The following is a 16,642-nucleotide window of genomic DNA, read 5'->3' as shown; positions in this document are numbered from 1 at the left end:
GCAGAGTGTAGTCAATAATAAAGTAAAATAATTGTTGTTAATATTGATATTCTAAAACCTTCCAACATTAGTAACTTATTTTTTATGCAATTTTGACTTTTGTTCATTTTTTTTAATTTCAAATGTTTATTGATTGTTTAAACTTTTCTTGGTAAAGATATTGCAAAGAGTATACGTTACCATAAAGTAATTTCAGATAATTGATTAATGGCCCCTTCAAATAAAGTTGCATTAACAAATGCTGTGAGACGATCAGTTAATCAAATTTATCTTACTGCATGTGACATAACTTGAAGGTTGAGGTCTCTGCTTACTGAACATAATTTTAAAAAAATTGTCTTATATGTCTACAAAAAAATATGAGAGAAAAGTGCAAAATTAATTGCATATAATCTGCTAAAAATAGTTTTTGAAGGGGGTTAATTCATATAGAGTTATTTGTATCTATTGTATTGTTCATAATGCATCAGTATTTCACAATCAACAAATGTCTCTCTGAATTACTAGTGTATAATAATTTAATTTTTGTAAAGTTTTTGGGGTTTGAGGAATATGTTTATGCATCAAAATATGATGTATATGAGATAGATAGTGATAGTTGTAATTTTAATCTGGATTTGATGTACTTTAATTTATTGTTCTTATTATGAGAATTATTTGCAGAACCTTTGAGAAAATTTGCTTTATTAAAACAAATATCTTAATAAATTTATCAGTGTTTATATAAAGAAAGTAACTTTGACCAGCCTAATTAAAAATTATTTATTTGAAAGCAATCATTTTCCTTTTTTTTTTCATTTTACTGAAATGAAAAAAAAAATATTTAATTTCTTTACAGGACATGTTAAAGAAGGAGTCTGTGAGTCTTTTTTTCATTAAATTGTTTGCTTAATAAATAATTTTAAAACTTTTTTTCACAAGCTTTTTTTTTACAGTCAATCACTCGCAAAGGAACTTTAAACAAAACAAAATTAGTTGAAGGTGGAAAAAGAATTCGAAAGCATTGGACTTCATCTTTTGTGGTTCTTACAGATGTTTTCCTTTTGTTCTACAAAGATATTAGATCAGCTCATTTGGTAAAATTATTTATATTTTTTTCTAACTTTCATTATTTATTCATCATTATTGAATATATTTGTATTTTCTTAATTGTGCATATTTTTGTTTACAATTCTAAAATAGCTTAAATGAAATAAATCCATTTAAAAATAAAACAAGAAGCAATGGATACAGAATACAGAACAAATTACCAGCGCCCAGAATCTCTTGAAGGACTCATGTATTGAAAATTTTAAAATTAAAATTTATATTAATTATTATTGATGCTCTGATGTTTTCAATCACAAAGGAAATCACAGTATCAGCTCTGAAGCACTTTAGATTTATTAAGTAGAAATTTCTCACACACTGTAAAGCATTATTTAAAAGTTTATATTTTCTACTTTAATTAAAACACCATATAACCCAATTGTGTTAACTTTCTTAAATCAAGTGATGCAGATCAGCTATCAGGCAACAAGGCACTATAAACCTCCCAACTATACTTCAAAACAAATTAGTGTACAAAATGCTGCATTTGATGTTGATGCTTCATATTGATTACTAAATAGCAAACACTCTATGAAAAATAATGACAATGAAAGTTTATTTCACATGTTTCTGAAATGACAACTAGCAGCACCAAGCAGCAATGCTTTACGAACTGCTTAAAGATGTAGTCGAACAGGATAACCTCAATAGCGAGAATAGACCAGCAAAAAATTATGCTGACAATTTGTAGCTTGTTACATGCAGAAAAGGCATAAATACTCTTTAACTTTGTATATTTTTAAAACCTTTATGAATCTAATCATTCAATTGGAATCAATCCAAGCTAATTTAATGATTTCAAATATTTCTCTGGTTAGAGAGAGAGGTTGGACACTCTTCTTCCTTTTAGATGTTTTTGATTTTAAGAGCACTCATTCAACAAATCACAAACAAGTTTTTCTAGAACATTTAAAAAAAATAATAATTTTGTTTCTTCTGTAACACTCATAAAAACTATCGGATTTTATACTAAACATCATGTTGTGTGAAGATATATTTTTGCAGACATACACACCTTGATAAATCTGGTATGTTAACAATTAATATAAGTGATTCAAGTTACAATTTCTATTGCTTTATTATTTTTAAAGAAATTCAATAACTTTTTAAATCAAGATGCAGACAAGTTAACAGTTAAACAAAAATGCTAAACATTGTTTGTTCAACAGCTTTTAAAGAAGTTTTATTTTCTGAGGATAAAATTGCAACTTTCTTAACTAATAAAATAGTTTAAAAAATTGCTAAACTAGTTTATATAGCATTTTCACTTATTTTAACCAATAATAATAACTACTGTGAACTATGGTATTAAATAAATGCTTACACAGTTGATAAAATTACAGTGTGTCACAAAAGTTTAGGCGCACATAACATTTATCTAGAAGTTTTAAAATGATGCTTATTTTTTTCAATAATTTAAGGAGGAAAGATATAGAAAAAAAGCAATAACTGAAAGTTTGAATGAAAAATTTTTTTAAAAAACTATTTACCAATTTTAACTGACATAAAATATTTCAACACAAGCAACAATAGTCATTTAGTGATAACAAAAGTACAAAATTCTAATATAATTATAGTTATAATCCTTTTTTCTAATCAACTAAATCATAGTTTTCCATTGAAATGACCAAACTTTACATGCTTTCTGGATCAATATTGAACCATGTTGTTTTAATGGCTTCATTTTATTCCAGTACTGGTGAGTACTACTTTTTGTTCTCATACACAATTTCTAAAACAAAACATCACGCATTTTTTACGTATTTAGGTTAGGACTAAATGGAGAACCAGTCTGAAACTGCTATATTTTTATCTCAAAGAATAACTGTTGCCAACTGCACTATCTAAATTTTACTTTTTATAAAACTGAACAGCACATTCATCCATATATGTTCATATCATACAGGGCCCAAGCTAAGGATTTCAAATTATTATCCAGTAAATTAGCCAAACATCAAAAGTATTTGCCAATTTTGAAAGTCTTTGTCAAATGCAAATCTTAACAATTTTTTAAGATTAATTTTTTCCCATAGAAAACTATTTTACAGTAGTTTGTTTCAGGCATATATTATTTGGATCGATTTCTATTTGGTTATACAGTGCATCTACCCGAAATTTCTGTAATCGAATAAAAAATGCTGATTTGTTGAGAAAAATTCATTTTGACATAATTTTGAGGATCGAGTTAAATATACATTTTTCTTTCCAGTGGAAAAATCATTTGCCAATACTTTCACCAAGACACAATTTTATTCGCCAAGTTTACAATTTTATTGCATTTGGGGTGGTAGCGATTGCTTAGGGTGAGGGGCCCTGCATATATATTTGCTGGCCCTTGCATATATATTTGCAGGCTCAATCTGATTTTGCTTTTTTATGATACAAAGTTTTTGCTTTTTTATGATGACAAAGGTTTTACACTATATTGGGCTTTATGGTATGTCTGGTTTCATCAGTTCCTCTTCAGATGAGATCTCTTGAAGCAAAATGACCATTTGATTTTGAAACTGACTTTTATATTTTTCTATATAAGTTGTTTTTTGCAACTTTTCAAATCGTAATGTGATTTTTTTTATTCTAGCCACAGACTATAACTCTTCATATATCTGGTTTTGAGAGATTTGGAGTACCAAAATAGAATTATTTCCAAATTTTTAACTCCCTAACTTTATTCATGTGTCAGTTGCTTCGATCTAGTGTTGGAGAAGAAAGTATTAAAGAAAAAAATTTTACTTCTTTAGAGAAAGAAATTTAATTTCAAAGATTCATTTTAAGAACTGATGTTACAACCTTCTTACTTGGCATAATTTGTTAAAAATCTGCAATTTTTGATTCTTGTGTTTTAGTTAAACTTTTGTGGCAACCCAAACAATCAAATTTTAATTTTTCTGTTTTAATTTTTCTCTATTGTTTTTCTTTTAATTTTAATCTCTTGTTTTTTTGCTCTTAGAGTAAAATAATTGCTAAAAAAATCCATCAGTTTTTTGCTTATAAAATCACATGCAACTTACAACTACCAGAAAAAAATTTTTTTAAAAGGTATTGGACCAAAATAAAGAATATGCATTTCAATATATTATTTATACACTTTAAAAAAATCTTCTTTCATATTCAGAATCTCAATTATGGAATACATTAAACTCATTAACTCTCAACCTTGACTGAAAATAGCTGTACAATGCTTAAGGGCTTTATAACTTCATTCTCCACTATTTAATTTTTTTGGAAAATTCATATGAATTGTATTAAGTTTTGAAACTGAAATTTTACCAATATTTTTATAACTTTTAAGTTGTTTCAGTTTAATATTTTGTTTATTTAATTCATTTATTTTATATAGACTTCACCTGGTATAAAACCTGAACTTTGTATCGATTTAAATGGAGCTTTAGTTGAGTGGTGTCCTGAAAAATCAAGCAGGAAAAATGTTTTCCAGGTAAATAATTTTAATATGCTTAAATGTAGTCAAATTGTGCATTAGTTCATTTAAAATTAATTATTTTCTTCAAGATAAAATTTTCATGAACGATTTTAGCTAATGTGTTAACTATGAAATTTTTAGAGTACATTAATAACAAAAAATATTAATCTCATTTTGGTCCTTGAGTTATTTACTCTTTCTTGAGAAAAAAAAATTCTAATTTTATCCATGTAACTAAAATAGCAGTGTTCATCCTCATTATATCCTCAGAATCATTAAAGCTTGAAACTTTTTGTGACTATTGCATAGCGTAGTTAGCAAAATAATTATAATAAAGTTAGACACAAATATATTTACACATTCTGTTAGTTAAATTAATTAAAATCGTCTCATAATTTTTAATCTTTAAAATTTACAAAATATCAAATTACTATCGTATTTCAAAACAGACTGACTGTCCAACTTAGCATTATTTTTAAATATTACTTTTTCTGGTTTGCCTCTACAGTCAACAAACTCCCCAGGTTTGTTTTGACAAAATCATCTTTTACTAAAACTTCTACTAACTAAAAAAACTGGTTGGCAAAACAACTTGGTTCTTGAAAGAGAAACAGTTGAAATATTACTCAAATAAGCTGTTTCAGCATGAATTAAATTACAACTCTTAAAAAAGTGACTTTTTTTATGTATATTTAAAATCAGCCGTATGCTTTTTTTAGTTTATCAGGCAGTTTTAACTAAATAAAACTTTAAAAAAAATTACTAGAAAAGAATTAATGTTAAGCCAAGTGAAAGTAGTGTTGGGGTGGCATGCAACAAGCACATTGATTTGCCATTTATACAATTAACTTGAAAAAAAATGTTACGAAAATTCTCTGATGGCCTGAGATCCTAAGATTTAACTCAAAAGCAAGAAATTGAGGCTAGAAGTTTGAGAGTTTGCAAGACTGTATCTGGTATCTTATAAGCTGTTTAAATTTTTCAATTCAAATTATTAATTTATCTATCATTATATCAATTACAGTTTTAAAGCTTTCTGGCTCATAACAAATTATTTTCATTGCCTTTTTTTAAGGCTTTTAACTATTTGGTTTCTTAAAATCAATCTATGTGATATACTCTTTCTTATAGATTAGCACTGTTTTGGGACATCAACTTTTATTGCAAGATGATAATGCTCAAACTACTAAAGAGTGGTTCGACACTATTCAAGCTGCTATAATGATGTTGGTAAGTTCAGTTCAAATATTTTCTGAAAATTTTCTAATTTAAGTTTTTTTAAAAATTTTTTTATGTAATTAAATGTATTTTAAAGTATCTAGCTCAGCTTTAAAATGAGTTTTCACAGCAAGAACTGTTTAAGAATCAAAATATTTCCCCATAAAGTCATTGTGAAATAACTTAGTTTTATGAGACTATTATTACTTATTTTGCATATTTTTGAAATCATAGTTTTATTGAAAAATTTCATGGCATTTTTGCTCTTTGAACATTTCTTAAGTTATATAGAATATGTTTTATAAAATAAATATACACAGACAATTAAAAGCAAATAATGTTTTATTTATATGCTTTTGTATTTTCAGCCTTCCAGCATTGAACAAGCTTCTCATAATCGGGATGACAATGCTCTGAAAAATGCTAAGCTATCACGATCGAAGTCTACCAAACGTATGAAATACTTCATAATTCCTAGTAACAAAACTTACCCGTGTGATAAGAGGAATTTTATTTCTTTTCTCTCTTTTTACTATTTCATTCTTCCCATTAAGTTTATTCTTCATTTGCAAAACTATTAATTTGGCATGATGCATTACTTATTGCCTTGGTTGTCTTTATCTTTTTTAGCAGCTTGAACTTAAGTATTCCAAATGTAGTTCAGCTCAGAATGTATTAATATATGATTTATAACATCATTTTCATACATAGAGAACAATGGGTATCAAATTTTTTATTTAACCATTTATTTGCAAAACTTTTGAAAATAAATTATGGATAATAAATTTAAATTTATGAAACAAACTTAACCTAAATTTTAATCCTACGTTTCAACTTATTTTTTTATATATATTTTTAATGTAAGTTCTTAATTTAGTAGTTTTTTTAATTACAATAAAATTAAAATTACTGAAAAATCTGCTGATATTTCAAAGCTTTATGTATTTTCTAGTTTGACCTCCCTTACATTTGTATGGCTGCCAACTACTACACTTTTAAATATCTTACAGAGTGTAGACAATTAAAATCTTAAGCTTTCAGAATCTTAGGTGATTTAGCCAGCATTTTAAAAGCCTTACCACAAAAGAGCTAGAACAAAGTGGTGTTTCATATGAACTTTTAAATCATTTACGTGTAGTGATGTGGAAAATAACTTGAAATCTACCAGTGGAAAAAAATTTCCCAAAAAGCATATTAAGTTGGCAGCCTGGCATTTGCAATTAGGTGGAGAATTTTAATTACAAAATGATAAGACTGATATGTAAGTGTGAAATCCAATATTTCATTTTTGCAATGCCACTGTATCTTTTTTGTTATTATTTCAAAATTGTGTATTTATTATGTTTCTATTAGATTCCAATAAAATTATAACCTTTTTGAAGAATTAATAAATTTATTAAGGAATTAATTGGTTGAAATTTATCATAGTTTGATGTTCTTTTATTTTCATAAATTTAAAAAAGGACAAACAGTAGAAAGAATTAGTTGTAATGTGAGTAAGGATTATTCAGGTGATGAATCTAATTCAATGACTTTAGTATTCTTACCCATACATTTCTGCAAGAAGTTTCTTGTTCTAAATTTTAAAAAAATTAATAATTAAAGGACTTTTTATTTTACTCTAAACAGTTTATCGACTCACATCACATCGAAGAAAGACATTTTTTAAAGCCTTAAAATTGATAATATTTTAATCAAGTGATATTGATTATTTATCTTATCCTTGTGGATGTTATGCAAATTCCAGTGAGTAGTTTTCTAAAAATTAATATACAAATACCATAAGGATGATATAGAAATTTTAACTGAATGATGCAATGATTATGACAATTTATTCTGAATTTTACAATTTGTCTAATAGAATCAAACAGGATTGATCATTTCAAATCTCTATTTTTTCTGGTTAATTTAAATCTTAATTTTTTTATTTAACTGTGCACATCCATTTTTAAGGTTGTGATAATTAGACAAAAAAACTATTTGGAATATAATTGTTTTCTACGAAGTAGAGTGATAATACCAGAATGCCAACTTATTTGCACTTTCTGTATTTGTTTGGTAATAACATTAAGATTCAGAATGTAAAAGGTCCAGTATTTCATGTAGTTAAATATAATATAAACAGTTTTTTTTGTGCAAAATTTAAAGAAAACCTTCAATAAAGGTAAATTCTACAACAAGATGAACAATTTAATAGTGATCGTTAAGACCACTAATTTGGGAATGCTTATGTCTTATAAAAAATCAGCAACTTTTTCAAATTTTAATGGTCAGTACTTTTGTCTACAATGCAATTGGTCTAAATAAGGTTTTATATGAGTTAATTTTTGTTTTAACAATTCTGTCTTTAGAACTCATAAATTTTTTGTACCTAAACAAAAATTCTCTCTTTGAATATTTCTTATCTTTGTAGCTGTAATCTTTTTGAATGACTTTGTAAACACATATTTTCATAAGCATTTATTCTTTGAGGAAAATACAAAAATATATTCGAAACAAAAAAAAATACTTGTTCATATCTTCCTTGTTTCATACAGTTTACTAGTTGTAAAGAGTTACTTCTTTATTTTAAGAAAATATGCCATAAACTGGAAAAAAAATTGTTTAATTTTGTAGCTAATTTTTTTATGCTTGAGTGCTCTCAACCAGAAGTATAAGAACATAAAAAACATATTCTCTGAACACATAAAATGTTTGTGTTTTTTTAGTTTATAAATTTTTTTTCCTACTATTTGTAATTGTGTTAATGTTTTTTCTCATTAAAAACTTTGATTTTTATTAGATTACAATTATGGAAAAAATAGTGCAGATGCAGAAAATGATATTTCTATCCCAGCTGAAAAGAAACGAAAAATTAGAAATAAGCTGAAACAGTTCTTTGTAAGGCGACCCACACTTGAGAGCTTAAGAGAAAAGGGAATTTTGTTAGGTAAGAGTTTCTTGAATTCCACCAGAATTCTCAATATTTTATTGTGTTTTTCATTGTGTTAAATATTATTTGTTATGGAAAAAATCTGAATTAGAAAGAGGAAAAAATTAATAAGTAAAAAAAAATTGAATTTTACTCTTAGTTTCTATTAGAATATGCATACAAGTTATGCTAATCATTTTCACAAAGATATCATTTTTAAAAATTCATAAAGTGGGAAATGCATACTGTAATTTTACAATGATGTGCTGTCCATTATTGATGTAGAACATTAAATTTGACAGGAGTGGTATAATTAGCGTTAGTGCTTTTTTTTCCTTGAATATTAAACATTTTGGTTTTTTAAAGCTACACTCAGAGATTTCAGTATCATTCTTCCCTTTCCTCCTCCTAATGGTATTTTTTTTTTACTTTATGCCTAATGTTACACAAAATAATGGGCATGCAATGGTTGACATTGCAATGCAGAGGCTGAATTTAAAAATAAAGGTTTGAAAAGTCATTTGAAATCTGATAATTTTAAATCATTTGAAAAAAGAAATGTTTTTCTTTTTCCAACTTTTTTGTTTTGAAAATTTTTACATTGTTATTAAATATTTAATTTTATGTAAAAATTTAATAAAGTTTGGCTTTTTAAAATGAGATAAGCCAGTAGACAAGTGATTAATTAAATAGGTTATGTGTATAACAGAACTGCATAAATAATTCAGTCATCTACATTAGTAAGATTATTCTTAATCTGTTGTCTATATGTTTAATATAAGCTAGAACAAAGAGCCTTATCAACCTTAACCTTCAACCTTATCGAATTCGATTCAAACCTCATGGGATTGGATTATAGTAAATAACACTAAAACTAAGTATATGTTTGTGCAGAAACTCCATCTGATCAATCTTGGGAAAATTGACCCTCATAGCTTTGAAATTGTACTTGGTCTTATTTACCGTGGATAGTTTGTTAACATAAAATATATATTATTTTTGAAATCCTATATTGTATATCACTGACTAATTTCTATGACTTTTGCATTGTGTTTAGGTCTCCTTTTTCTCACCCAAAAAACAAAGCATTTTATCTGTAAAATTTTGATTAGGCCGGTTCTAATTTGACTCTGAATATAGAAATTGTTTTTTAAAAAATCTCTTACATTTTTGCAGATGAACCTGTATTTGGCTGTCACTTGGAAAATTTATGTGTGAGAGAAAATGGGAAAGTGCCTAGGTTTGTTATGAAATGCATTGAAGTTATTGAAAAGAAAGGTAAATGCTGGTTTGTGTGTGATTCATACATTTATTTAATTTCACTTTTGAGCTGGGTTATAATTTTACTTCTAATTTATACATTGATATTTAACTAAATTTTCTGCTTAATATTCATCGATGCAAATATTCAAGCAAATATTATCAAAAGTTACCAATTATTAAAGAATTATTGTTTGATGATCCATCTAAATTTAAAAGAATTATGTAGTATGAATTATATTTTTATGTAGTTGATAAATATTCTTAGATTATGTGCTGAAAGTTATTTTTGTGTTTTCTTTTAACTTTTATAAAAATGCAAAGATATGCTATTAAATTACATGATAAGAAAACTTCTATTCAAACTCTGTTGACATAAATGTGACTTTATTATAGTTAACAAACCCTGGTTATATCTTTCCTAATGTTAAAATTCTTTTTAAATTATGATTTTTGCACATTTAAGGATATAATTGAAAGTTGATTGAGTGGTAGCTTAGTTCTGAGCAACTGGATTTTTTGATCTGTGTTATAGCTTTGTGAATGCTAGATATCTGGTATAGCTCAAAGCTACGTTCATAAAAAAGATGCATATTGTTTTTTAAATAATTCCATCTCATAGATGCTGCTTTGTTGTATTTGTACATATAAACTAAGTATCAATAACTCATTCCATATGTCTCTTAGTCATTCAAATTATTGATAAATTCTTATTGAATGCAAGCTACCGAACCAAATATGTTTGTAAAATTCGGCTTACGGAACATAAAAGATATGTATAAAATAACACTGTGAAATGGAATATTGTTAGAATAGAGAATTGGAATTTTATGCAGCATTTTTTCACATTGTATGAAGAATTAGAACGTTATTCAGCATTGATGGAATGTTATTCACCATTATTAGAATAGAGCTCTAATCATTGATTTGAATTTTGCTTTGAAATCATTCAACATTGTTCTTTACTGTTTGACCTGGATTTGTTACTGCAATGTACCAGTACCATATCTGGAATCATTGGGACTTAGCAAATCCAGAAAATAGATTTTTCTGGATAATAGGCCTTTAAGGTAAACATCAAATCAGCCTTATTCAATAAAAAAGTGACAAATGGATGATAATTAACATCAATTTCATTAAACAACGTTTTTTAATAGGCTAAATAACATTTAAAAACTGAAGAGTGTTTGGTATTTTAAAATATGTATGTAAAAAACATAAATAATAAAAGTGAGCTGACGATTATTAAAAATTTCTCTGTTATGATAAAGATACGCTTTTCTTTTCTTAATTTAGGATGTGAACAATTGGCAGTGCAGAAAAAACAGATAAAAATAACATTAAAAAGGGAGCCTCAAAATTTTCCAAATGTAAATTTTATGAAACTAAAAAAAATAATAATATAAAGAGCAGAATTGAGTTAATTTCTTAATAAAAACATCTGTAATTTAAAGTAAACAAATCTTGTGTGCTGCTGTTCTTTTCAAACACTATTAATATTCAGCTTAATAAATAATATCCATAGTTTATTCTTCTTCCCAAAGTTTGTTTTTCTTTAACTGCTATCATCTTTTCAACAATTCATTTGTAGTTATTGAGACTGCATAAGTGTTTATCTATTAAAAAAGCAGCAAGAAGAAATTAAAAACAAGATTTTTTTTAACTCTTACTGGCAAAATTAACATTTTATTGTTATATTTCAATTTGCGAATATTTACTCAAATGTTCTAGCAATATTTTGCATAATGCATTGTAATAAGCAAAGGCAATTTTCATTAATATTTTTATAAATTCTACATTCTCTATTGATCTCTACAATTGACAATAGCATTTTCAGCAGTTATTATTGTATATTTCTATGCAGTTTTTTAAATCTCAATGATTTATTATGACTTTAGTGTATTGCAAATTTTGAATCACACAATTGAGTTCATTTTTTATTTTGACAGAGATGATTAGGGAAGATTCCATTATAGATTCACATGATTTTTGCCAGATGCTATTTTTGCAGCTATTGTTACAGATTTAAATATTGTGTTTTAAAACTTGATAATTAAATAAGCCATTATAACTCACTGCAAATTCTAAAATGCATATGGAGTCAATCATTTATCAACCCACTTGATTAGCGACAATTTCACAGTTAATTCGCATGGTTCTGTCAATAATTTTTTCAGTAATTATTGTAACATATTTTCACACGGTTTTTAAAATTTTAATGATTTAATACAATATTATTTTGTTAGGCGAATTTCGAATTGCAGCATTTAAAGAATTACTTCTTTCACTCATTCAGTTATTGAGGATTCACCTGTAATCCCCCATAGATTTACAATCACATTTTTATCAGTTATTGCCATGCATTTTCGAAATTATTTTGATACGATATTATTTCGTTGGGCAAATTTGGAATTGCAGCATTTAAAGAATCACCTCTTTCACTCATTCAGTTATTGAGGATTCGCCTGTAATCCCCATGGATTTACAATCACATTTTCATCAGTTATTGCCATGCATATTCATGATTTTAAATGTTTTTTAATGCTACTTTATTTACACTACAAGTGTTGAATACGGGTGATTTCAAACACTCATTTGAAAAATCACTTTTTTACACACAATTCTCCCATCACACTACATGGTTCCATCATCAATCATTGCAGTTTCGATCAGTTACATCAGTTGCATTTTCCTTGTTGCTATGAATATTCACAATATTGAAATTTTTTATTCCTACATTATTTCATATGGAAAATTTTGAATCACTTATTTCAAGAATCCTTTTTAATGCACTCGTTTTTTGATTATTTTATTTTCTGCATTTTTTTTTGGTTGCATTTTCAACAGTTTGGGATTTCCACTTAGTTTTAAAAATTTGATTTCTTTTATGATATAATATTATGATCCGCAAGTTTTGAATCATGGTTTTATATAATCACTGTATAGTCATGACTATTTCATCTCAAATTCACAAATTTTTCAAAGCACATGCGCATTCTGAAACTGAGGGAATAATTCTTGGTGATAGTAATCTTTTAACATGAGACAAGAGAGAAAAAAATAACATAATCACAGAACTCCAGTTTTCGTTTCTGCTATAACCAAATATTTTTAACACATTATAGCGAAAATTCGGTAAAAGTCAAATAAAAATCAAAAGTTTATTCAAAATCATAAAAAGATGGAAAAGAAGAGGATTCTCATTCTTGCGTAATTTTTTTTAGCTTATAGCAAGCATGAAGAAAAAGAAAACAATTTTTTTTCCTAAGTTTTGTTTATTGTGATTGCTAAAAAGTGTCCATAAAATGGAACCTCCTGGTAAATTGACATCTAGATATGGTACTTTGTGCTGTATAAAAAATTTTAACAATTTAATTGGAGACTTTTCCAGTACTTCCCAATATTCAACTATTTAAGAATCTCTTTTATCTTTATTTTTTGATTTGTTGCATCATCATTTTACCTACTACCCCTTCTCTTATCTCCATCTTAAAAATTATTGTATTCAGCTTTTAACTGTTGTGGCCATTCTATAAAATCCTAGTGAGTTACTGTTTTAGATAAGTGACATGGTGATATTTGCGTTGCAAATGCATGATTAATAGCTTCAGGTTAGATACCTTCTTTCTAGATAGTTGCTACTGCAGTTCATTTCATGATGGAATAAAAATGCCAACAGTGTTGCTATCATTATTTATATCAAAACTTAAAAAGAAGGTTTTTGGTGTTATTCCCTTTTGAAATGCCTATTTATTGCAATTCACTTATTTATCTGTGTTGAATTTGGTCCTCTTGATTCTAGCCAATTGAATTTTTACTGTAAAGTCATAACATTTTTCCTTTAATTTCTTAGAATTAACAGCTGATGGGCTGTACAGAGCAAGTGGTAACCTCTCTCAAGTACAGAAAATAAGAATCCATGTTAATCAAGGTAAATTAATCAAAAGTATTAACCAAGTAGTCTGGTATAAAAAATCAATGTGATTTGTAAATTGACTCCCATTTATAATTTTAAAAATAGTGAATATGTGTATTTGATGTTTAAGGCTGATCTTACATTAACTCTTATTGAAAATGTTATGCCTATGAAATTTCAAAATTTTCTACCTTATTGGAATTTTGAGACAAAACCTTTATTTGTTAGTTACTAAACTTGCTGAAATTTTTCTGAAAATTTTATAAGTTCTGATTTTTAACTTCTATTCAAATAGATGCATTTAAGCTTATTTTTGTTGTTTTATATTTACTGTCATTATGTGTTTTGATGAATATTTCACATGTCAAAATCAAACTTCCTCTAAAACTTTTTTAAGCACTAAAAATACTCCCAATTTTTTATTTTACTTTTAAATATTAATTTGAGTTGTTTCTTGTGCTTACCTCAAATGCTCACACAGTGTTTATGTGAAATATAAAAAATGTATGTCTTATGTTCAGGAAATTTTTAAGTTTAACGTTCAATAGCAAAAAATCATATCTCATATGCTTTTCTTCCCTGTGATTTGCATTAAAATTATAGTTAAAGATCGTATCTTTAACTGTTTGAGCTCAAGATGTGAAATCTGCTTAAATACTCTTCACAATAAGAACAGGATGTCTGACAATCTAGAATGCCTGAAAAAGTCAGGAAAATTAATCATTTTTCAGAAAATATGTAAAGAGAGAATTTAGTTTGTAAATTTCTAAATATTTTAGAACTTGTATAACGTTTTAATGTGTAATATTATGGTTTCCTATATTTATACATAAAATAATTAATATCTATTTTAAAATATTTTTTTAAAATTATTTTTACTACTATGACTCTTATAAATTCTACTGTTTGATACATTAGTTAAAAAAAGAAAGGAAACTAAAATAATTGATTTAGCCCTTTAGAGCTTTCTAAGTTTGAATTTAAGAAAATGTCTTTTTCTAAGGTGTTCATAGTGCATAAAAATTACATATAACTCTCTTAATATTATAATTTTCATTAAAATTAAATAGAATTTTCCTTTGCTTCACTTTATCTTCTTGTTTTACATGGAGAGAAAGTAGTTTTTGTTACAACTGAACATGCTTAAATGGTTAAACACAGTATTACTCTTGTTGCCTTGATAGGTTTATTCATTTTTGCATATATTTTGAAGTAGATGGTTATGTTTTTTTTTTCTAAAATTTTGTTAATTTTAAATGTAGATGATTATTCTTGTCTCCATGAGGAAGATGATGTTCATGTTTTAACGGGAGCTTTGAAAATGTTCTTTAGAGAGATGAAGGAACCACTTTTTCCATTTTGCATGTTTGACAAGTTTTTGAATGCCATTGGTATGTTTAAATTAGTTTTTAATTAAAAAAATTTCAGGACATTTCTGTTTTTATGTAATTTTTTATAAATAATTTTATTTGATAAATGGTCTTGAAATAACTTTTTTTTAAATTATTATAATTTTTTTACGAATAGTTTTATAAAAAGGCTATATTGCAGTAGACTGCTTCATTGGACTGTCATTTTTACATTCATTAGAATGTGAAAATAAAACTGTGTATGATGTAGAACAGTGGTTCTTAACCCTGATAACAGGTTTGACCAAAATATGTCATCTGATATATAATATTCAGTCTCCAAAAAAAATCTATCTTAGAGTGTCTCATTCATTTTTGTTAATTTTATAATTATATGAAAGAGTTATATTAAAAAAATATAAAATAACAGAATAATATTATACAAATTAATGAAATAATTAATATGGAAAATCAAAATGTTCAAATAATATTTAAAGTCATTCTTAAACAGTTTGAAAAAGCACCATTACATACACAGTGTTATATTTGCATCCATTAGAATGTAAAAATAACACTGTGTTATGTAGAACAGTGGTTCTCAACCCTGAAACAGGTTTGACCAAAATAGGTCATCTAATATATAATGTCCAGTCACCCAAAAAATTTATCTTAGAGTGTCTCATTCATTTTTATTAATTTTATAATTATATAAAAAAATATATAAAAGAAAATAATATTATACAAATTAATGAAATAATTAATATGGAAAAATAAAATGTTGAAATAATATTTAAAGTTATTCTTTAACAATTTGAAAAAACAAACATCAATGAAAAGACCATAAATGAAACTTTACTGTGAAAGTTTCTTTCAAACATTATTAATATTCAGTTTCATTAATATTTAGTATTTATTCTTCTCTCTTAAGTTTATTTATTTTTTCTTTATAACTGCTCTTGTTATTTAAACAACTCTTCAAGTCTGCTCATTAAAGCAATAGGAAGATTTAGCTTTCCTACATAGAAGAAATAACTTTTTTTTCTTCTTATACTTAAGATTTTGCAACAAATCATAAGTATTAAGAAATAAATGAATTTTTTTTTATAGAAATATAATTTCTTTAATAATTGTTATAAAGTGTTTAGAAAATAGACATTTCTGAAAACAAATGTTCAAAAATTGGGCTTTTATTTGTATTGTATGTGATTTTTAGTGTGAGTATTTTTTTATATTGTCCATAAATTAAAAAATATCTATATTCACTAAGCAAAAGCTGTGATGAATTAACCTCTGAATGAATTGTCTGAATTTACCTCTTAATTTTATTTTATAAAGTACACACTATATAAATAATGTTATAAAATTATTATCTGAGACTAGAGTTCTTAATTTCTAAAATTACACAGGTTGCTAATCAATGTCAATATCAATTTTTTATTATTGTATGATTGTAAATATGGTATATTAAAATTACCAGT

General features: G+C 26.1%; 1 protein-coding gene across 2 annotated transcripts in view; it reads left to right on the top strand.

Annotated features, from left to right (window-relative positions):
• LOC107452360 (rho GTPase-activating protein 12) overlaps positions 1-16,642 on the top strand; it is a 43,303-nt gene that overhangs the window by 21,790 nt on the left and 4,871 nt on the right. Inside the window, exons 7-15 of one of the 2 annotated variants that reach the window (XM_071188237.1) lie at positions 839-859; positions 936-1,076; positions 4,430-4,525; positions 5,642-5,740; positions 6,097-6,181; positions 8,511-8,657; positions 9,816-9,917; positions 13,753-13,830; positions 15,078-15,206. In XM_071188237.1, coding sequence (XP_071044338.1) covers positions 839-859; positions 936-1,076; positions 4,430-4,525; positions 5,642-5,740; positions 6,097-6,181; positions 8,511-8,657; positions 9,816-9,917; positions 13,753-13,830; positions 15,078-15,206 — 898 coding nt within the window. The remainder of the gene's footprint in view (positions 1-838; positions 860-935; positions 1,077-4,429; positions 4,526-5,641; positions 5,741-6,096; positions 6,182-8,510; positions 8,658-9,815; positions 9,918-13,752; positions 13,831-15,077; positions 15,207-16,642) is intronic. The other variant, XM_016068831.3, reaches the window with a different exon arrangement.

The sequence above is a fragment of the Parasteatoda tepidariorum genome, chromosome X2 (assembly GCF_043381705.1).
Source record: "Parasteatoda tepidariorum isolate YZ-2023 chromosome X2, CAS_Ptep_4.0, whole genome shotgun sequence".
NCBI lineage: Eukaryota > Metazoa > Arthropoda > Arachnida > Araneae > Theridiidae > Parasteatoda > Parasteatoda tepidariorum.
Note: the sequence above shows the minus strand (reverse complement) of the source record. Positions and strands in the feature narration are given on the sequence as shown.